General features: G+C 44.8%; 1 protein-coding gene across 8 annotated transcripts in view; it reads right to left on the bottom strand.

Annotated features, from left to right (window-relative positions):
- The window catches only part of TBC1D1 (TBC1 domain family member 1), a 1,823,125-nt gene that overhangs the window by 1,265,007 nt on the left and 536,256 nt on the right, over window positions 1–21,862 (bottom strand). Inside the window, exon 1 of one of the 8 annotated variants that reach the window (XM_069631818.1) lies at window positions 1,152–1,517. The exons of 6 other annotated variants lie outside the window; for them this stretch is intronic. In XM_069631818.1, coding sequence (XP_069487919.1) covers window positions 1,152–1,181 — 30 coding nt within the window. In that variant the 5' untranslated portion in view covers window positions 1,182–1,517. Of the gene's footprint in view, window positions 1–1,151; window positions 1,518–21,862 lie in introns of those variants that run through there. One more of the 8 variants, XM_069631819.1, reaches the window with a different exon arrangement.

The raw sequence follows: 21,862 nt of genomic DNA on the forward strand, positions 1-21,862 counted from the left end.
TGTCTGAATCGCAGCACTCCAGCATGGATTATTTTACAGTAGTATAAATGGGCCAGTATCAGAAATCCCAATTTAAATAGTCAGCATGTGTGTTTGCAACAATACATACAAATAAAGCAATTTTAAAGCCACCAGAGCAGATGCATGTGTATTGGTGCCTAAAACCCGGTACTGGGCGTTGTGGCGGATTTCAAAGCATGTTTGGCCTGAGTGACCAATAAACTGCTTCTCTTCTAGACCACTTTATAGACTATATCTTACAGAAAGGTGTAAAAAAAATTGTTTATAGTAGGACAGGCTCACATATTTTGCTGTACAGCTGATAACCATAACATGTTGGCAAACAAGATTGTCACCTCGCATGTGATCCGTTAAGCTGGACTTTCAAGTATGATGAGCTTTCGTGTTGCAACTTGTCGGGGTGAGAAGCCTTTCTAGTCCCAACATTTCGACTAGTGCTTTTCCAATTAACAGATCCGAGCTAAAATATCCTGGAATACAAATAAAGCAGGAATGGATGGGATGCTACAGGGTGAAAGGTCCTTACACGTACAATGGGCAACAGAACCAGCGCCCTTGGTTTCTTTATTGCGTTTAGAGCTGTATGCATTATGCAGACAGCTGACCAAGGCGCCTTCTGCACACCTGTCCTGCCATAGCTTCTGCTAGCCGCAATTGAGCATTTCCATAATGTAACTTTTGTGTACATATAAACAAAATACTTTCAGAGACCGCGTGCTGGCTTGGCGTTTGTTTGATATTGCCACCTTTCAATACAATTACAAGAGAGGCATGGGGAAACGGCGTGCAGTCTCCGCATCTCGTTGATCAGATTTTCAGAAACAAACGTTACTTTTTAAAGGCTGAAAAAGAAATACAAAAGCACGTTGTACTCCAGTGATGAGTGAACATCAAATGCTATTTTAAAAAAAACGAAGCCCATAATTGTTTAAGAGCGGTTGTGAAGTTCACAAAACATCTTTTAAAAACGAAGAAGTATGAATCTTGCACGCTTCCAACCACGGCAGCCCAGAAAACAGACGGTTGAAACATTTTCGAGCTCACCAAAATACAGGAAGGGGGAAGAGCAGGAACATTTTTAAGACATTACAATATTTTGTGTTCGCCGGTAAAAGGGGGAGTTCCCCTACCTTTGCCACCCAGCTGAAGAGAGGGGACATGCTAGAGCCGGATTCCCGCTGCTAGCACTGTACCGTACCCCTGGACTCCTGCCGCCTCAAGAACTCGTCTTCCATTGAAACTCTCCCTACTGGGGAGGAGGGGGGGGCAGGACGCTGTGCGCACAGGGCTGGGCGGGCATAGAGTCACACGCAGCCGCAGCCGCCGCAGCCGCCGCAGAAGACATGTCCACTTCCTCTCAGAGAGCTCCGTGGCTGGCTACGTCTGATGCGACATGCCGGTCAGCAGCCGGTCTGCCGCTGAAGGAAGATGAGGGGAGAAATGAGTAAGCGGCTCCCTCCAAGGGCAGACCCCGCCTTCTCAATCTTGTCGTCAGGAGCTGTAAAGAGAAACCAGGAAGTTGGAAAAGGGGCCGGTTCTCTGTGACCGGCGCTGGGAAGCTCACCCGCGCCTTTGGACTGCCTTAAAACGCGCCGCCAGGAAACCACGGCCCTTCAAGACTTCGCCGCCGAACTTCCAAAAAATGAACCGCGCTAAGAAATATTCTGACACCATAGAAATGAATTATACAGTTAAATCTGTAACGGCGTCGTTGGCTCAGCTGTGGCAGAAATGGCATCAGAATACATACCTGATTGTGAGGCGGCCAAAGACTCAAAATTGTATAAATAAATGTTGCAATTCCTATGTGTCCACAACCCTTTGACAACACTTGTAACTTAGAAGATATGCAAATATAGCCAGGGTTTTAGCGGTCAGGGGCTGAGCCATGGCTGGGACCAAAATGTGCCCTGTAATCTCCTGAGATAAAGTCAACGAAAAGACTTTTGAGTGAAAATACCCTACTCCTTCAATAGATGGTACTGCCACCCGTACTTAAAATTACATCCTGGAGCTCGTTTTGCTCCCAAGTGTGATATGACAGCAGGCAGCAGTTAAGTTACAAGGAACCCCCCCTCCCATCCAGGTGATCATCCCTCACTGGTCCACCCCCAGAAACAGGAACCAATAGCAATGGCTGTGTCCTGGCCATGGTGATGGCAGATCCCCGGGGACTAGCTAGGGAGAGACCTTCAGGTTTCTCACAGTTCACAAACGCTGAGAGAGAGATTAAAGTTCTTCCCAGGAGCACCTAATAGTTGTGACTGCAGAGCTGAGATCGGGCTGCAACCTGAGGACTGTGTGCAGACGCAAGCCAAGGGACAGAGGAGAGAATGAGTTTCCCCGTGGTCGAGGTTAGACCGGAGACACCCATGCTGCAAAGGGGTGTGGATCCTAAGCGTGCCTGAAGTAGTAGTAGCAAGAAGAAAAGTCGGGAAGTGGAAGCTGCCTGCAACCGCAGTGTTTCTGCAGCCGGTGAGTGAAGCTCCGTACTCCAATTCACTGAAAACACCTTGCCGGTAACAGCTCAATTATAACTCACTTGGAATTGAAAGCGAGTAGAAGTTGATGTTGCTGTGAAAAGTCTCAACAACAAAGGAAATGCATCATGCGCTCATTTAAAGTTAGAGTGCTTGCGTAAACGAAAAGCTTTCCATTTTCCATTGTTGAACTAAATAACTTTACCAGAGTGATCACGTGTACCCAATTAAGAGGGAGAATGCTCTTCTCAATTTCCCGGAAGGGTAAAGCTGACTTTCACAACTTGTTACAATAACTATTCCATCAAAAAGTGGTTGCATATGGATAATTGTGATTCCTGATCAGAGACAAAGTATCACTCAGTATGAATAAAAGGGAAACGCAAGTCCTTACATTTCTAAATCTGTTTCTCTTGTGAAGCCTGAATCGTGTAACATCCAAAACAAGCATTCTGTAATAGTAGAACATGCTGAAGTAAAAAGAAGATCAAGCATTACCCAAGTCAGTAGGCAAATCTTTTCTACAGTGAAACCAGCCCAATTAAAATCGTATTTTTAAATGGATACAGTCGTTAGATGGCCAATGTACTCTAATACAAGGGTGACAAGGTTATCCAAAGCTGGAAGAGTGGCAATATAGCTTTAGAGTAGCTACTGGAACCAAGAAGGTGTCGATAAAGCTGGGGAAGTAAGCTGGGTGCTTGTAAGAAGATCAAATCAACAATCTGTAACACTAAGACTGTTGCAGCTAAGAGAGAAGCAGTCCAGAAGCAAAGGCAAATTATATTGGTAGCAGTAAAACGAGGAAGTGTTGCTAGGGTTGAAGTGTGGGGCCCTGGGGGATCTGCCCAGAGGTAAAAGGAAGGCGCAAATTGTGCTTAACACTTGCAGCGATGCGACTCATGGCACAACGTTGGAAGCGAGCGGAAACTCCCTGAGTTCAAGACTGGCTTTGTAAGGTCTGGGACTTTGTGGCGTCAGAATGGGCAATAACTTAACTCGCTTTGCCAACGACTGGAGGGATGTCTTGTCATTTCTCAAGGAAGACTACAGAGTTTAGCGGTGCACACAGCTTCTGAAACGCTTAGATCTGTTTTAGACTGTACGCATATAGCACTGTGATTCCCAGCACATTTACAAGTTGGGGGCATAGGGGATGTTGGGGGAGGATTGGAAGGGGGGGACTGAACTAATAATGAATTATAACAATGCATTTATGTTAAAGGAATCTGTTCACAATTTTTGGGAAATTAATGAAAAGAATTACAAAATAAATTGGCTGGGCGATGGCCACAAAGATCACATTATCATGACGGGGGCCTGGGCTGTTTTTGCCAGCCAAAATCACCTCCATTTGTGAATGGAGCTTATCACAGGCATAGTTGGTATAGGTCGAATAGTATCAAAAGAGGGCATCGTTGGATGGAAAATTGGGGTCTTGACATGTTATTACCAGAATTTAAAGCTTCACAATCTAATTATTTGGAATAGAGGATGGGTTTACACAGTTCCTTGAATGACTAAGTACTTTTATCCCAGGCTTTGTTAGGGAGCAGTTCCTCACTAAAATGTGTTTTAATGAGCAGAGACCATGCAACTTTATATATCTTGTAGATTAGAGATGGCTAGTTCCAAAATGCAGAGGGAAGAATTAGTTGCGGTTTGTGACAACAAGTAGAAGTGGTATAGGCGTACGATGGAATTTTTCAGCACTAGAGAATTTTACCATTTTATTGAATCATACTGTTTGCAATTTTGAATCCCACTGCTTGTACTTTGCCACATGTGCATTGTCGGACTGAGCTCCCCAGCTGTACCATGCCACCGATACCCCTACTGGGTGGGAGTCCCATAATTGAGTTCTGTTGTTGCTCTGCACTTCCATACTTGCATTTTCCTCCCTTTGGATCTGGAGTATGGGTCTCACAGTTCATTGCTGCTGTTGGTCTGCACCTTCATATCCTTGCTTTTCCTCCGTTAGGGTGCAGGGTGTGGGTTTCTCGCATTGCCTAGCAGCTTCAAAATCTGAGGCGTTTACTGGCACACTAGAAACATCTCCACTCCCAAGATCAGACCCCACCCAACCCCACTACATCTAACTAGGGGTCAGCCTTGCTTCACTGGAACTTCTAGTACTCCATCACAACAGAACACAGGTGTATCCCGCCTGGGGCACGGCCCACCCACCTACATACATCTTCAATAAAAACTGCTCGACTTCACCCCTAAGCACACATCACCACATCCGATAGACTCCCACGATGAAATTCGGTCCAGCTGTTCACATAATCAGTCTCCTTGACTCACCCATCCTCTCATCTGATATCTATGTCTGCTATTAGGGACCTAACCACTCTCTATCTACCGTTGTGCTGGCTAAAAATGCACAAACCCATTTTAGAATCCTTGGTTCACAACGTACATCTCGGACTACGGTCTTCCAGAGAGCATTCATCCTCCCAGCGCTTCGTGGCCATTCCAATGGCAGTATGCACTATACAAATGCCATACAAGAAAATATAGCATACATTTTATGGCGAAGGATATAATGACAATACCTGACATGCAGCTATAATTGGCCTAATATGGAAATATGCTTCTATGAATGGGCCAGCAAAAACCAGATAACGCTGACTGAGGGGCCGATTCTGACCTCATGACAAAAATAATATGGAAATATAGCTTTCATGTCCCAGCTGTAGGGCGGACATGGGATTTAACGGCCCATCATCCAAGCTTTGGTAGGCCCAAGCAAAGTGAGGGCCTCAACTCGTGCTGCGGGCCATCAAAGCTCATGACCGCCCCTCACCCGGGGTGTGATAGTTATTAGCACCCCAGGAATTGATCCAAATAGAGATCAGCTCTGCAATGGAAAAGGAACTTGTTCCCTTTTTGAATGACGTTGGCCATAGGAAACATGTTCCAAAATGGCCACCGTCATCTGAAAAGGGACCTTGTCGCTTTTCTATTTTAATATCGGGGGACAGACGGGAAGAGATCGGGGACTGGAGTGCAAGGTTCAGGTCCCGCAGGCAAGTTGAGGTCTGGGGGGACGGGACTGAGGTGATTTGGGCTGGGGGAGTGGAGAGGCAACAGGTAGAGGCTCCCTGTTGCCCCCCCCAAGTTAGAAAAGAACAACAAGAAAAAACATGCCACCCGCGCAAGGGCCTTGGTTGGCTGTAACAGCGGGCGGGGTTTGTGTATTTTCACTGACTGTTCCAGCCACCTTATTGGTTGGCTCACCCTGCCCGAGTGCGAATACGACATTCTACCCTTCAGTTTCCAGCATCATCATTCTAGAGTGGGTGGAAGTATTGGAGGGGAGATGTTGTGCGTTCCAGCAGCAAATCACTAATTGTGGGAGAAACATGTGCGCCAGTGGCATTCCGAGCTTCTCTTAAAACACTGTAACTTTTCTAATTTAAGAACATTTTCTCAAACTTTCATTAAACTACAAAAATGTTTCTGCAGTCTAAGAAATGCTATATTTATAAAGGGAAAAAGTGTGCAGTGGAGTTTAACGGCACCTCAAAGTACCCAGATTTTGAATCCTTTAAAACCTCCATTTGGCTGCCCTGCATTCTATTGGTTGCTAGGGCTGTTGTCAAGCCATAAATCAGGCACATGCAAAAGCAGAGACATTCATGCCCCTGCACCACATTCTTTCTAGATCAGAATATGGTGTTTCCTGGAAGAACACTTTCTTACATTTGCACACACTTTAGAATCTCCCCCTAAGTGTGACAAACAACTAGCTGGAAAAGGGCACTGGTATAGCAAGGATCCTGCTAAACATGTCTAGAATACCACTATACGAAAAATATATACTGAAGAAAAGTATGCAACAAAAAAAAGCACCATCCTAAGAACAAACATGTGAGCTGCAGTCTGCGCACTGTATCTGAAAAAGATGCATGCAAGGAAATGTACGAAGTTAGCAGCCCATCTATGACAAGAGCATATGACCAACATTATATAATAAGGCACACAAAGGAATCTTTTCAGTTACATGGAAGAATCCAGCAATCTTTTGTTAGCTGGAGGACTGTCCAATCCGAGATGAAAAGCACAGCATTTCATAAGACAGTAAAAATCAAGTTTGGTCCTTGCATTTTGTACATTTTCCTTTACAGGACTGGGAATCCACTTTGTAGAAAGAAACATACATACATATCAGAAATATAAGCCATGGGCAGGTTTGATTGCAGAGAAATAGATCATGTTGCCCTGTTTTGTGGAAATGTAAATGAAATTAGAATTGAAAATGACTGTCAAAGCTACAGGTATGAATAAAGCCAGCAACATGGCCTGGACAGCCAAATGGTATCCCTTCCCCCAAAGCCACAGCAAGAAAAAGGGGAATGGCTGCTTTCCCATGAGAAAAGTGTGAACACTGGCTTTGAAGCTCAACACAGACCTTTATGATATGTCCTGGAATTGGTCCTCTGGATTCAGGCCTCGTAAGCAAAACAAATGCTTCCCATTTAAAACTTCCATCTGTCTCTAAGCCTGAGCTAAGAACTTTAAAGATACAATCAATTTGCTCCACAAAGTGGTTTTTACAGTTGCCTTTCAAATAATTTGATCATTTAATCAGCCAGGTCTTTCCAAAAGGAAAGACTTCACAACTTTGGAGACTTGATGACTGACACAGGGATAGGCAAATGCTGGAATCCCTCAACTGAACGTGACTGGGTCACAAATGTTATCTATTGTTCAGATTAGTGAAACATCAATGCGACAGAACCAATTCTTATGGTTGTATGTTTATGATACCGACCCATAGAAGAGGGCAGTGAATCCACAAGCCTTTGTGGTCACAGAGGCCCGGACGAAAGTCGATTGTTATATCTCGGATTCAGAGATTATGAACAGTTTACAGTAGATTGGATGTGCGATAGTGCTATTGGAAATGAATGTCAATGTCAATACACTATATAGTTTGTGTTATTATACTCATATTCTTTCTTTGAATGTTATATTAACAGTCATCTGCTGACCATTGGTGCTGTCATTCAAAACGTCACTTAATGATGAGAGATCCACACTCACACAATTTTTATTTTCACTCACTTTGACTTTGGACTGTCTGCTGCACTTAGCCGTGCAACCTCTTTAGTCGCGCTGATGCGAATAAACAAAGAATGTTGTGCGCGGTACCGTGTTGATGTCACGACGTGCCCCACATGTGTAGAAAAGAGAATTGGTGACATCACACCAGCTGCCCACAGAAAAGAAACTCTGTAAGTAGAAGCCGCAGGAGCTGCATGGCCTCGCCATTGTTTCAGGTTTCTGACTTTTGTCAAAGAGCCAAAAGATTACAGGTAAGCAGAGAGCCCTGCAAATCACGTCTGTGTTTATTGAACTTTATAATGGGTTAGATAAATGCCTATTCTAAACCTAAATCTAAGATGGGAGCAAGCTACGACCATCAAATAATAATAAGACTGTTCTAATGGCATCTTGTCAAATAAAAAAGGGTCTATACAAAAAAATCTATTGCCAATCCTTACTACTAAGTTACAAAAAAGGGTGTGAGATAATTTTCACCAGAAAAGAAAGAATTGTTCACAAAATGATAAGTCCGGATGCTATGGCTGGGTCTCCCTTCCCCACGTTTTTAGCACGGGACAAGGCAGGACTTGAGCACAGCACACTCCTCTGCCTCTCCAGCATGAGGTTAACAATTCCAGTTCAACGATACCAGAACCTTAAGGGGCCGAAGTCTCTTTTCTGCAAAAGAATCTTACCTTAGAAGGCCCAATGGATCAAACAAATAAAAGTTCTTTCGGTATTCTTGCACCTCTGGGCGACTGCTTCTTGCTCCTAGGACCTTCCTCCGCCGGGCCTGCATCCTCTTTACAAAACTGGGCCTCCCTCTGCCGGGTTCACACTTGCCAAATATAGTTCACTTTATTTTCACACGATGCAGGATTCACTTCCCTTAACCTTTTCTTGGTAATGGGTCAGATACTTTCAAGTGTACAAGAGATTTGACGTGACCCTTGTAGGACCACTCCGACACCTCAAGCTGCCCTTTCTTAGGGCCTTCTAGTACTTGCAGTCTCAACGCAAAAGGGACCAAAGGGAGTCATTCAAATGAGCACCCCTGTGGTGCCTGACCACTCTGCAGCTGGTCCTTCTGAGCTTCCCCCAAAAGTTAAAAACACACACACACAAGTTCTTTGTTCTGAAGTTCTTGCGTTCATCTAATGTTGCGGCTTGTAAGCTTGGGCTCAAGATTATTCAGCTCACTATCAGCTTCGTCCAACTCACCGATTTTATCGGGTCCACTGGCTTGGCTTGCTTCTGGAGTCAAGGATGGTACCACAGTTGCCAGCATACCTCCCCACCTGCATTATCAATGCGGGAGGCCCCTGTGCACTGTTGACATCCGTCACTCCACACACATCTGTGGTCTTGCAATTCCCTTTTCAGAGTCTTCGTGGGTCTGAGTTGAAAAGGGCACGGGCAGTTCCCCCCTTTCTCCTCCGTTTGAACTGCCAGTTTGGTGTAGCTGTCTCCTCGTGCGTTCGGCCTTGCTCGTAGTGTGCTCTCGTGCTCAGCCTTTTATTCCTGTGGGGAAGGTTAAGGGCCATCAGGTGAAATTTGTAATTGTTTATTTATAAAGCTCTTATACACAAGTGAAGTGCTTCAAGGCGGGAAGGCAACAAGGGGATATTGTTGTCATTCCTAGGCCTTGAAGATTCTGAATGATCTAACAGCAGTAGTTAGCATACTGGGCTAGAGGCATTTCTACTGGTATAAGTGTGTGACAGAGTGGGGAGACGGGGCAGGAGGGGGAGAGGGAGAAGTACAAGAAAAGACTAAAGGTTGGTTATCACTGCAACTATTCAAGTATTGCAGTCACAACAAAGCTTGGGAAGGGGGAGAGACAGAGGAGGACAGGACAGACAAAAATGCTAAGCCTGGTACATTCAAGGCCGTGCTAGTGCGCTGCCAGGAAGTGCGAGGGAGGGGAGCAGGACAAGTGCGCCCAGTCCAGCAGGGGCCAGGGTTAAGTGCAGAGTGGTTGCCACTCTCATGGAACGTGTTCTGAGTGCAGTAGTGCAAGGCGGAGTGCAGAAGCACATGCAGGACTATGTGAGATTATTGTCAATTGCCTGACCCTTGTGTCGGGACATGTCAGGTAGTCTGTTGTCTATTACAGTGTAAGAAAGTGTTCCTGTCGGCAAAGGTGGGGGGGTCGAACTTCAAAATATCCTACAGGGTAGGAGGGGGAAAAGGTGTTAGAAGGAAGGGGGTACTGCGTCTCACCCTTTGGCATCCCACTTTCACTCCCGAGGACCCACCCCCCCATCCAGGTGATCCTCCCCCACTGGCCCACCCCCAGGAACTGGATCCAATAGCCTGGATGACAGCTTCCCGAGGACTAGTAAGTGAGACACCTTTGGGTTTCTCACAGAAGGGAACCCCCTCGCTTTCAGATGAACTGTGTATCTGACAAAAGTGAAACTATTTGAGGGATGCCTGCAAGTTGGGGTGAAGCATAATAACACTGTGAACATTGTATTGACAAGAGGGAACCCGGCTGAGGGATGTCCACAGTGAAAGGTTGTTCAAAAAGACATTGAGACTTGTGAAAACTACAGATGCAAATATTTTTAGTAAAGGGTTGTAGTGAACCTGACGGAGGGAGGCTGACATTCAAAAAGGATCGGAGCCTGGTTGAGGGGGATCCAGGGGTGAAGAGTCAATCACCCACCGTAAAAGATTATGGAAAGGAACTTTTGTTTTGTTATTGTTGACACATCAGACCCTTGGATGCAAGAGATTTTGTATGAAAGAAACTTGGCCACCGAAGGTCCCGATATCGCTAAAAAGAACTGTAACCTTGTGCTGAAGAAGCCCAGTTGTGTATTGTCCTCAGGAGTCCCGCCTTGTCTCATGCTAAAAACGTGAGGAAGGGAGACCCAAGCTAAACCATCCTGACTAATCAATTTGTGAACACTTCTTTCTTTTCTGGTGAACATTATCCCACACTATTTTGTAACTTAGCGGTAAGGGTTGGCAATCGTTTTTATTTTTAGCATAGGCTCTTTTAATTTGACAAGACACCACTAGAACTTATTATTTGATGGTTGTAGCTTACTCCCATCTTAGATTTAGGTTTAGATGAGGCATTCTTCTCACCCATTTACACAGTTTAATAAACGCCCTTGAACTGTGATCACGTGTGTATGCCTTTACTGTTGCCACCATGAGTTTCTTACAATTCAGGGCATCCAGAGGCACGGAAACTGCTCTTCTGAACACCCATGAAGAACTGCTCGCATCTCTGGACTCTAACTCTCCAGCTGTCCTCATCCTACTTGATATTTCCTCCTCCTTCGATACGGTCAACCATTCTATCCTCATAAAACAGATCCCTGATACCCTTGGTATCTCGGAGAGGGCACCGGACTGGCTGACCTCCTTCCTAACTGACAGTTTTATCCCAAGTCATTTTGGGCACCTTCTCCTCACCTACTTCCTTCTCTACCTGTGGTGTCCCCCAGGGCTCAAACCTCTCCCCCTTGCTCTTCAACACTTACCTTGCTCAGCTGGCACTCCTCATTTCCTCCTCCGCCGCCAACTTGCAGTGCTATGCAGATGACACACAACTCTTTTTCAAACTTCCTGCTGACCCTCTTGCATCTTCCATCATCCCTGGCTGCCTGTCTGCCATCCAGTCCTGGTGTACTTCCAACGATTTCTGTCTCAATTCCTGCAAGACGGAGATCATACCAATCGGGACCCCTGCTCCCTCTTTTTCCCCTCACTCTGCCCATCCGGTATGGGCTCTCCCCCTGCTCCTTCATCTGAAGCCAGAAACATTTGAGTCATCTCCGACTACTCTCTCTCCTTCCTCTCTCCCCTTCTCCTCTCTCACACTCAGGATATTGCTAAGAAATCCCACTTTCAACTCTTACTTCTCAAAGGAATTCTCTCTTTTCTCACTTTCCCCCCAATAGCTCAATGTTACCCGAGCTTTGGTCCTCTCTAGGTTTGACTACTGCAATAGCCTTCTCCTGAATCTACCTTCTTCCACTCTACAACCCCTCCAGCCAATCCAGAATAGTGCAGCAAGACTTATCCTTGGTCTTAAGTCAAAGGATTGCATTTCCACTGCCCTAAAAACTCTTTACTGGCTCCCGGTTGAGGCACGGATTAAATTCAAATGCCCCATAATCATCCAAAAGGCTGTCTGGGGCCTGGGACCACGCCTTCTGCAACTTTCTATTACTAAGTACTCTCCCTCTAGAACTCTATGGTCCTCTGGCGCCAACTCCCTGTGTGTAAAGCGTTTCACTAAACAGAGGGCCGGAGGCCTGTTTGGGAGAATTTTCATTTCTGTGCTAATTCCCTTCAACCTTAGAGACCCCCAGCTATTTTGCTGGACATAGGACATTTTCATTTTAACTCCTGAGTGAGTGGGACCTTTTTCTCACTCTCTCGTGTGTTTTTACCTGATTTGGATTTTGTGTTTTCACTGTTTTTGGAGTCTGACAAACTTCACAGGCATCTGCTTTTTGTATGGTGACACACAGCACCTTCAGTACAGTGTCACTGAGAAGTCCTTTGGATTTCTCTTAAGGTTTAAATACCTTTTCTTGGGTGAACTACAGTTCCCAAGAAATAGTAAGGTGAAATTAATCTTACTTACCTTTCTCTTTGTAGGTCCAGCACACCCCATTTTATGGGGAGTGCTGGGGGTTACTTAGTAGCCCCTTATCCTACTTTCTCATGTAACATTTTTTGTTACCCTCCCTATGTCAAATGGCTAGTGGCAGTGATTTAATTTTTACTCCCAGTATGCTTTTCTACCGCAGGCTGAACCCTCAGCTGCAGTACAGCACCCATGGGTGCCCATTTTGTCAAAATGGACCCGGTCTTCTTTTTTAGCCATTTTCTGTTTGTGAGGTCTTTTTTGGCTTTTAATGCGTTGACAGATTTGAGCCCTTTGGGTGTTTGGCCTTTGCCGGATTTCAGCCCTGAAGCCCGCCCCTGGATCCAGTGTGCCTGGAAGGGCAGGAAGTGAGCGAGGTTCCCGAAGCTCCCCTGTCCTTTGTCTCTAGGAGTGCCTGAACGAAACCAGTCCTGATTGGCCGACTGGCTGTCCTGAAATGACAGCCACCCTGCTGTGTGATTGACAGCCTAGGATGTGAATGAATGGGAAACTTGCTTAAAAGGTGAAGGTTTTGGGACTAGATTCAGAGTCGACCATTGGAAGAAACATCTGAAGGAGAAATCGTGAAGAGAAGCCCGCTGCAACCTCGTGGACCTCGAAGTACTGGTGAAGCCCTGCTGGTGTGCTGACCTCCTTTATCAAATCGACACAGAAGCTCCGGAAGGGACAACTTCTTCTGTTGGGTTAGTGGGACCAACTAACGCAGAGACGAACTCCACTTTGGCGCAATCTGCGACTTGCTGTGCCTCTCCGCTCTCCGTTGCTGCAGAAGCCCAATGCCAGGGGTGGAGTGTCCATAGTCGAGTGCAACATATGCCGTGGAACGAATCTGGCCAAAAGCTTCATGAGCTTCCTAAGGACACTCAAGAAGCGGGAAATCATGATCCAGAGTCCCCTCACCAAAGTCCCGGACCGAGGGAGCAAGGAAAGTCCAACCAGAGATTTGTTCTGCATCAGTGCTGTTTGCGAAGCACTGAAACTGCAAAGTGTTACTGAATCGAAGAGAGCCGTAGCTGCCAGCGACCTTCCCCAGTACTGCTGCAGGAGCCCTCCAAACATTCTCCTTCTTGTCCCCACAACTGAGGCCCAGGAACCAGTTTCTATATAACTGTAGCAAGACGGAATCCAGCTGGGCCACTTTACTTCTAACCAGAGGTACTGTTTGAGCTTGGGGATTTGATCTGATTTTAATTTGAAATTTATATAGCGCACATCCCCAATGGAAACCAAGCGGCAAGCCGCATCTAGGGGGCAGATCTTATGTACAGGCTGTCAGGGATTCTATCTTCCTTAGATAGTGTGGTAGACCATTCCATGCATGGGCACCAGCCACTAAAAACCTTCTGTCCCCTAATGGACAAATCTAGAGGTAGGAACTGCCAATTGATTTAGGACCATAGATCTCAAGGATCTACTGGAGGTATAGATTAGAATCTTGGCCACTAAATAGGAAGGTGCGAGGTTGTATATGCACTTAAAGACCAGACACAGTAACTTAAATTGGATTCTTCTGTGGACCAGAAGCCACTGTAGTTTCTTCCTGGATTCCGAAACTGATTTTTCCAGGTTAATGAGAACACTACGCGTACTGCAGCATTCTGTGCTACTGCAAGACATTGCAGCTGATATTTAGAACATCCTGCCAGGAGGCCATTACAATTGTCCAACCTGGCATTAACAAGTGAGCCCACCACCTTTGCTTGATCGCCTTCTGAAATGAGGGGGAGGAGTGGTTTCAGTAATTTCAATTGAAAGTTACCTACTTTAACCATTTGGTTCACTTGCCGATTGTATCCCATGTCCGACTGCCAAATACACCCAAGATTCTTAACAAGGTCTGTATACATTAAGGTGTTACCAAATATCGGTGGGTAGGGGACCAGCTGAGCAGTGGTTCTGAGATTCTTTTTAGATCCGAAGATGGGGTGCTTACCTTCTTGCCTTAAGTCGTGCAGTCTCACTTGAGATTTGCACTTGCTTAACTTTCTGAGTTTATTTCAACTCCCTTTGCACAGGCCTAACAGCTTGTGTGTCTTCAGTGATTTTCTTGTTAACAATCTGACTTTGTGAAAGTCTTTGATGAATAAAGAGTCTACAAAGTATATTGGTGATAGATATAAATGCAAATACTGTCCTTGTAATTGAAGTCACTTCAGGGTGTAGGAGAAGAGTATTGTGCATATCCAAAGAGTATTCACCAGCTTTGATTCTGTAAAGTATTTCCAAAGGCGTACTTGAAGTGTTACAACGAATTGCCTAAAGAATGCTTATTTAAAACTGATGTTAAATAAATAATTATTTATAACTGAAACCTTGAGTATAAATATTACTTGGCTACTTGTATTGATTGATTTAATCTGTACAGCTCTACAGCTCACATCTACTCCTCTTGTGTAGTACAGACCTATACCAAAAGGTGGGTTACCTAATACCAAGCAGATAAGTCTTGTGTAGTCTCACACAGTGTGACTGCACCAATTCTTACCTACCAAAGCTGATCACTTTCTTCAGCTGGCTCCCTCTTATGGAACAGCCTCCCCCTTCCTCTTCGTCTTGAGCAGGACTTCCTAAAATGACAGAAAAATACTCAAGACCTTCCTCTTCACCTCCTCCTTCCCTTCTTCCCTCCTCTGCTAATCTCACAGTCACTGTGATCGGTCACCAGGGCCCTTATGTATCCTTCAGGGTCCTGGCCTTCCACACCCAATCGCCACAGCCTCTGCCTACCTCGCAGCACTTGCCTCGGCACCCACCAGCCTTCATCCTGTAGGCTTGCACTATCTACCCAATGCCGCTACAGGCTGTATAGCACTTACCATACTATGCACTTCATCTGCTGCTCACCCACGAGCACGGACATTCCAGCACTTACCCCCACCCCCACTTCCCCTCTTCTCGCTGAACTTGCACTTTCTGAATACTCACACGGCATAGTAGGTTCGTCTTTATCTTCCACGGTATTCATTATTTTCAATCCCATGTTCCCTCCCTGTTGCCCTGTGGGCGCTTTGAAACAGAATTGACTTACTGTATAAGCGCCAAATGCACAATACATAAGTAAAATATCTCCCCCTCCCCCCTTAGTGTCCCCTTTCCACCCCCTGTGCTGTCTCCATGGCAAACAGTACAGGGAGTGGGCCATGTCATATTCCAATGGTGTGATGACATAATTAGATGATACAGCATTTAGAAACATCTTTGTGTGCTGCTGGCTACTTGTATATGCCATACAATAATTATATGTCTTTACATCTGTCAGAAAGGTGCATTGATCAATCAGCAGGCCAAGACAGAAATGCAAATAAACTAAGTTTCTTCTCTTTAGATAAAACTTGCTGGGGTACCTGGCGTTGCCCGTGTCCTGATCGAGGGGTGTCTTGTGTGCCGTGGAGGATTTTGCTCATGTCCTCTTGTCGGCAAGTCTTGCTTCAGTTTGCTCTTGCATCTCATTTGCTCTGGAGAAGGTTGCTCTTGTCCTCTGGTCGGCAAATCGTGCTGCTGTTTGTTGCTGTGTTTCAAAATCTCTTGATACTCATTTTCGCTTTGCATCAGATGAAGCTTTTCCAAGTGATGTTCGTTTTTTGTGCGGCATGTTTCAGTCGCTTAATGGCTTCAGCACATTTGAGAAAATGTCCAGAAAAGATTGATTTATTGTGCTCTCTTCTCGTGAATGAACTTAAGTAAACTGTAACCTTGCCATTTCCCATGTTTGGAGTGGTGTGATAAAAAATCTGTTTTAACTCTTTTTTTTGCCTTTAAAAATGCTTTAATGAACAGTTTTGCACTGTATACAGTAATAATACATTTTAAAGGAATAACCAACATATCAAACATTTTTCTTCAGACACTTTTCCAAATTTTGCCTCCTTCTAGTACCTACTGTAGTGAATCGGGGTGAGAATCAGCAAATGAGGGTGACTACAGAGTACATTTCTTGCATCCAAACAGACTATAATCTTGCCCCAGACAAAAGAGGAATCCATGCAAAATTTGGAAGACGTGGATCAAACGGTGTGGATTTGTATGGCCGGACAAACATATTCACACACACATACATACATTCAGCTTTATATATAAAGATGTAGGGTGTCAAAATAATGAATGGTGAACTATAAATGCAAACTAAGAAACTGAATAAGTCTTTTTGTGCCCCATTGCCCCTCCAGGTTGGTAGCAGGACAACACAAGTCCAGGCTTAAAAGTGTTCCCACACTCCTGGGTCCCCTTCCTCTCAGGGGGGTCTTCCTGTGGGTTTAATTTAGGCGTATGTGCTTACCAATACCTTATCTGTGCTTCTTCGGATCATCTCTTGTCTTGCTTCTTCTGGCCTTCTCTGGGTCACTTCTCCTTGGTCGTCTGCTCTAGGTTTAATGAATTTCTTGCACTAGTCTTTCCTGAAATTCTCAGGGTCTCTTCTCCATAGTCATTAAACTTCAAACAAAGGCAATACGGATGGCCACACCTTGAGGGAGGCTTCAAGATGGCCTCTGTCACCCCTCTCCAGGCTCCTACCATTTCAGCATCTCTTCACTCCTACTCCATTCCTACTTCTCTTTGTCACCATTTCACATGCTCATCGCCCCTCCCTCCATAGGCTTGACTCCTGCAGATCAAGGTCTCACCACGGTATTAGAGTAAACAAACCTCTTGTATCTTCTGGATCTTGCTAGCTAGAACCTTACAAGCTTCCTGCACTTCCTGCTGATGTTCGCTTCAATAGTCCTGCTTGTTTCAACCCAACCTACACCAGATGGCTTAATCCAAGCCGCTACTGTCTTAACCCAACTGGCTCCTGTTTCAATCTAACCTCCTGCAGATGACTGAATCCAAATTCTAACTGATTTTCTTAAAGGAAACGCCTTAGGGAATGTCAATAATTCTCTCAATAATTCTCCCGATTTCTATTCCCTATAGACGTCTGGGAAGACCCGAGGATTTTGCCCAATGGTCCCATTTGGAAGTGGAAACCCCAATTTGAGGAAAAACCTCAAAATACTAAATTCCCTACTCAAAGCAAGGGGGGGGGCTTGGGCAGGAAGCCAGAGAGTTAGGGGAAGAGCATGTGATGAATCTGATGAGGGAAAGGAAAAGCTGTTTTAGGGGGTACGATATGAAGGAAGATGACACTCAAGGGAATGGACAGGATTCACTCGATGAGACCAGGTGTCCCCCTTTTAGTTTAAGGGCTAGTACCCCCCTCCCCCACACTCCCCACCATGCCTCATGCTTCTACAGCATATTGTGGTATAGTGCCTAAACCTTCAGGTATGGTCAGTCACCAAACATGTTTTAATTCTCTTCCAATTGAGAACACCAAGATGAAGAAGAGGGGGGAATGAGGAGGATTACTAGAACCAGTGAGCAAACACTGTGTTCCAATGTTTGGAAGAAGCTAACGGGTACCAGGATGTTTAAATGTGCCTCAGCTGTGAAGAAAGGGAAGCTCCTTCTTCCTGGTGTTGATTGGGAGTGTGGCAAGTGGAGTACAGACAGAGGCGGCAGCAGCAGGCGAGGGGGAAGTCTGTGAGCTGGCTGGAGGCGTGTCTCAGAGGGCTACGGAGGACACAGGACAGTATGCAAAGCCAGAGGGAATGCTTCATACCTTTGTAAGGAGCCCTAGCACTAAGCTCATACTGCATCGCTGCTGGGAAGAGGTGCCTGTGGAACGAAGAACCACAGAAAAGATTTGCCGCTGGTTTGCTACAAACTGAGTAAAGTCCCTCTGAGGCAGCGCAGGAAGCGGGTAATGACGCCGAAGCCGTGAAGTGAAGTAGAGTCCCCCCGGAAGAGACTGGGACCCCAAAATGCTTCAAAGCATTTACTGCTCACGGGAGAAACAAAGCCATTTACATTTGTTCAGTCCCGAAAGGCAAAGAGAGACATATGGAAACTGTATGATGTTAAAAGGGTTGCAAGTCTGGCACTCGCATCCCAGTTTGTGAAACAAAGCTATCAGGAATTGTGAATATCAAGAGAAGAGTAATGAGCTCTTGGTAACAACAGACATATGACTAGGGAAAATGAGTTAATACCCCTAGTGTTGTTGATAGATTTTAGAAAGAAAGGAAAGATAACTGCATGCAAGTCCTGGCATGAGAGTATAATAGGCAAAACCAAGTGTTTAAGAAAGACTACAAGACCATTGTTTGACAGACTGTATAGAAGTCCCGGCACAAGAGTATACCAGGCAAAGTTAATTGTTGGAAGGAAAGTGAAAGAGAATCTCAAGGAAGGCCCATGCCCTTGAGATTGTGAATTATCATGAAGGTGTAAAAGCATCTGGCTGGAGAGTATAGCAGGTGACCTGCACATCTGGGACCCACACATAGAGTGGAGTACAGTGAAAGAGAATCTCAAAGAAGATCCATGCCCTTGAGATTGTGAGCTGCTATCGAAGTGAAATGAGACCTGGTAAGGGAGTATAAGTGGTGACATGCGAGTCTGCAACCCGCATCCAATATTACAATGCAGTGGAAACAGAAACCCAAAGAGGACATATGCCCTTGGGATTTTGAGATAAAGAGAGACCTGGGCAAGAGAGCCATTCCCGGGAAGTGTGAACACCCCAAGAGGAGTGAGTTATCCTCTTGGGCTACAAGGAATTTGGTTGTTCTTTGTTGGAACGTTTCGTTTTGTAAAAGGAATCTGGAGAAGGGAGTTATTCCCTGGAAATGTGAACATTACCCACTTGGAACGTTTTGGTTGGATTTATCCCTTTGTGTAGGATTCAAAAGTGTTGTGCACTTTGAGAACCAGAGAAAATACCCTTTGTACCTTATAGTTAGTTTTGAAGTATGAGCGTCAGAATAGGATTTCGGACACAGAACATCTTTTTGTTTTGGACAAAAGACAGAGCCATTAGTTTTGGTTGAGGTAGGGAAATACCTGCTAGATTAGGGATAGTGAGGCATTTTCCAACCACTTTATTATTATCAGAATCACGTCAAAAAGAAGTTCTCCCCCCGACCACCACAGGACATGGAAGGCTCTGTGTCCCCTGCCCTGCACATGACCGGAAGTAGAGCTGGTTCCTTGCATGCGTACAACATGGACGCCAGAGAGACATGCCTACAGAGGAGTTCCTTGGAGCAGCAATGGATTCAGGAAATGGTGAGAAAATGTTTTTTTTGTAAATGTGTGTGCATACATTAAAGGGTGTGTGTTTATGTATGTATGTATGTATGTATATGTATTTTATGTAATGGTAATGTGAGTGAGTGAGTGCATGATGTGTGTACGGCTGAGTGTTTAAATGAATGATGGATAGGTGCAGTTTAAATGAGCATGTGAATGGTGTGTAGATGTGTTTGCTTGTGTTCAATGCCTAAATTACTTACTAGTAATCTTAATTACTCCTAGTCCTACTGTTGCTCGTACCATTACTTGCCTAAGAAGCACCTTGCCTCATACGCAAGTACTGGGATGAAGAAGAGGGACATGGAGGTAATACTGGGCCAAGGGGCTGATTTTGCAGTTGGAGGAGGAGTGGGAGGGAGAGGCGACAGGTCAGGAGGGGAGGTGCCATCATGTAATGGCATATATGATAAGGCCATCATGATATGTGTTATTAGTGGCTAGACTTGCATTTTGGGACAGCAAGTGTAGTCATTTATTAATGTGGCATGTCATTTGTATAGAGCATCTATAGTAAAGTAAGCATGATAAATGTAATTACATGTCTTGACTATCATTTTGCTGCAGCTAGACTAGCCATTTCTTACTGTGGCATGACATTTTGTACTGGGCATTTCTGATAAATCAATCATAATAAGTATAATTTGTACTGGGCATTTCTGATAAATCAATCATAATAAGTATAATTACCTGGCTAGACTAGGATTATGGTGCAGCCAGTCCTTACTGTGGCATATATTTTTCTGGGCATGCAATGTTCAAGTAAGCATGATAAGTGTTACTATGTGGTGCATTTTGATACTGCCAGTCTAGGTATGTCTTACTGTGGCATGGCATTGTTTTACTGTGCATCATCAAGGCTACAGCAAACATGATAACTGTTAATATGTGCCTGGCCTACATTGTGGCAGTTTTGACATGCTTTTTATGGTGGCATTGCACTAATAGCAAAGCAGTAAGATAGATCAGCGGGTTGAGCATTCACTACTGCCATTTGTGAATGATCTGCAGGCCACAGTTTCAAATCCTGGCAAGGCCAACTCAGTCTTTCATTCTTTCAAGTTTGATAAACGAGTACCAACTTGGGATGGGATGATAATTGTATGCAAATATCCGCTATGTATATCACTTTGGTGAAAGCACAATATAAATAACACATCATTATCATTAAATGAAGCATTAATGCTCCTGTGCAATGAAAGTGACTTGAATCTATTGGATCTTTGGATACTGTATTATCGCAGCAACTGGCAATGTACAGGATCTTCTTTTCATATAATGACAATACCTGACATGCAGCTATAATTGGCCTAATATGGAAGTAACTGGCCATGCAATGCTGAAGGCGTATATATATGGCAGTGCCTCTGCCTATTTTGTGTGTGTGTTTACAGTTTATTCAAAACTTCAACACATTTTATATCATATACTTCAAAACTCTTAGTTCATTACAAATGGCAATACATTACTTCAGACACAACTTTCTAAAACAAACATTATAGATGTTAATTCATTCAACACAGTACAATACAATACCATGCACTATATGTTATGATATAAGTCATTTATAACGCGCCTGTATACAAGTGTATCTAGGCGCGACAAGACAAGGAAGGGAGGGGGCAGAAGGAGGATAAAACAACAATCTTACTAGGCCTTGTGTGATTCAGATCGCTCAAGTGCGGAGAGGTGGGCGGGCTACCCATCAGGGTCTCCCTTTCTCACCCCAAACCTATCCGACTAATTACTCCCTTCCCTACTTCATTATGGTGGACTAATCAAGAAAAACATGTTCCCTTGACTTTGTGTATCACTATTAAAATATTCACTTAATAAATGGTCATTGAGAGTGTCCATACAAGAACCTAGCCCACATGACTTCACTGTATGAATCCTCTTAACTCCTTAAGAACTTAGCCAACCACATGTTCAGCCCTAGTGTTGTGTGACAGCCAATCAGCCAATGTTTTAGTCTTTCTGCCTCCCCCGGCTTTTTACAAAGCCGACAATTTCTTTCTAGCCAAGGAATCCAGGAAATAATGCTTTTTTTAAGTATAAGGTCACCGACCCTTTCTTAACAATGTTCGTATTCGTATTAACGTATTCGTATTTCCTCAGAAATCCTTTAAAGGTGTCAACTAGCTTGATTTAGCTGCCCTTAAATCTCGCTCTGCCATGAAACACTCTTATGACATCTGTCGTCTCCTTGAAGACCTTGTCGTCTTCACCGTCACTGAAATGTGGTTGAAGGCCAGCTTCCATCACTGCTTTTGAAACTCTTCTCCCTGAGGGTTACAAGATCCTCTCCAAAGCCAGGCCAAACTGGTGTGGGGGCAGAGAGGCCCTTATTTGCCCCAAATGGGTCCCTGCTACTATCATATCGATTCAATCCTACTATTCCTTTGTCTGCCTCATCTGTAGGCATGAAGTCTCTCCTTCCTTCTCCCTCACTCTCGCCACCATCTATAGGGCTCCAGGACCCATGCTGCCTTTCCTCTCTGAATGGGCTGACCTCTGCTCTTCTCTTCTCTATCTG

The sequence above is a fragment of the Ambystoma mexicanum genome, chromosome 6q (genome assembly GCF_040938575.1).
Source record: "Ambystoma mexicanum isolate Mex_15411 chromosome 6q, UKY_AmexF1_1, whole genome shotgun sequence".
Lineage (NCBI taxonomy): Eukaryota > Metazoa > Chordata > Amphibia > Caudata > Ambystomatidae > Ambystoma > Ambystoma mexicanum.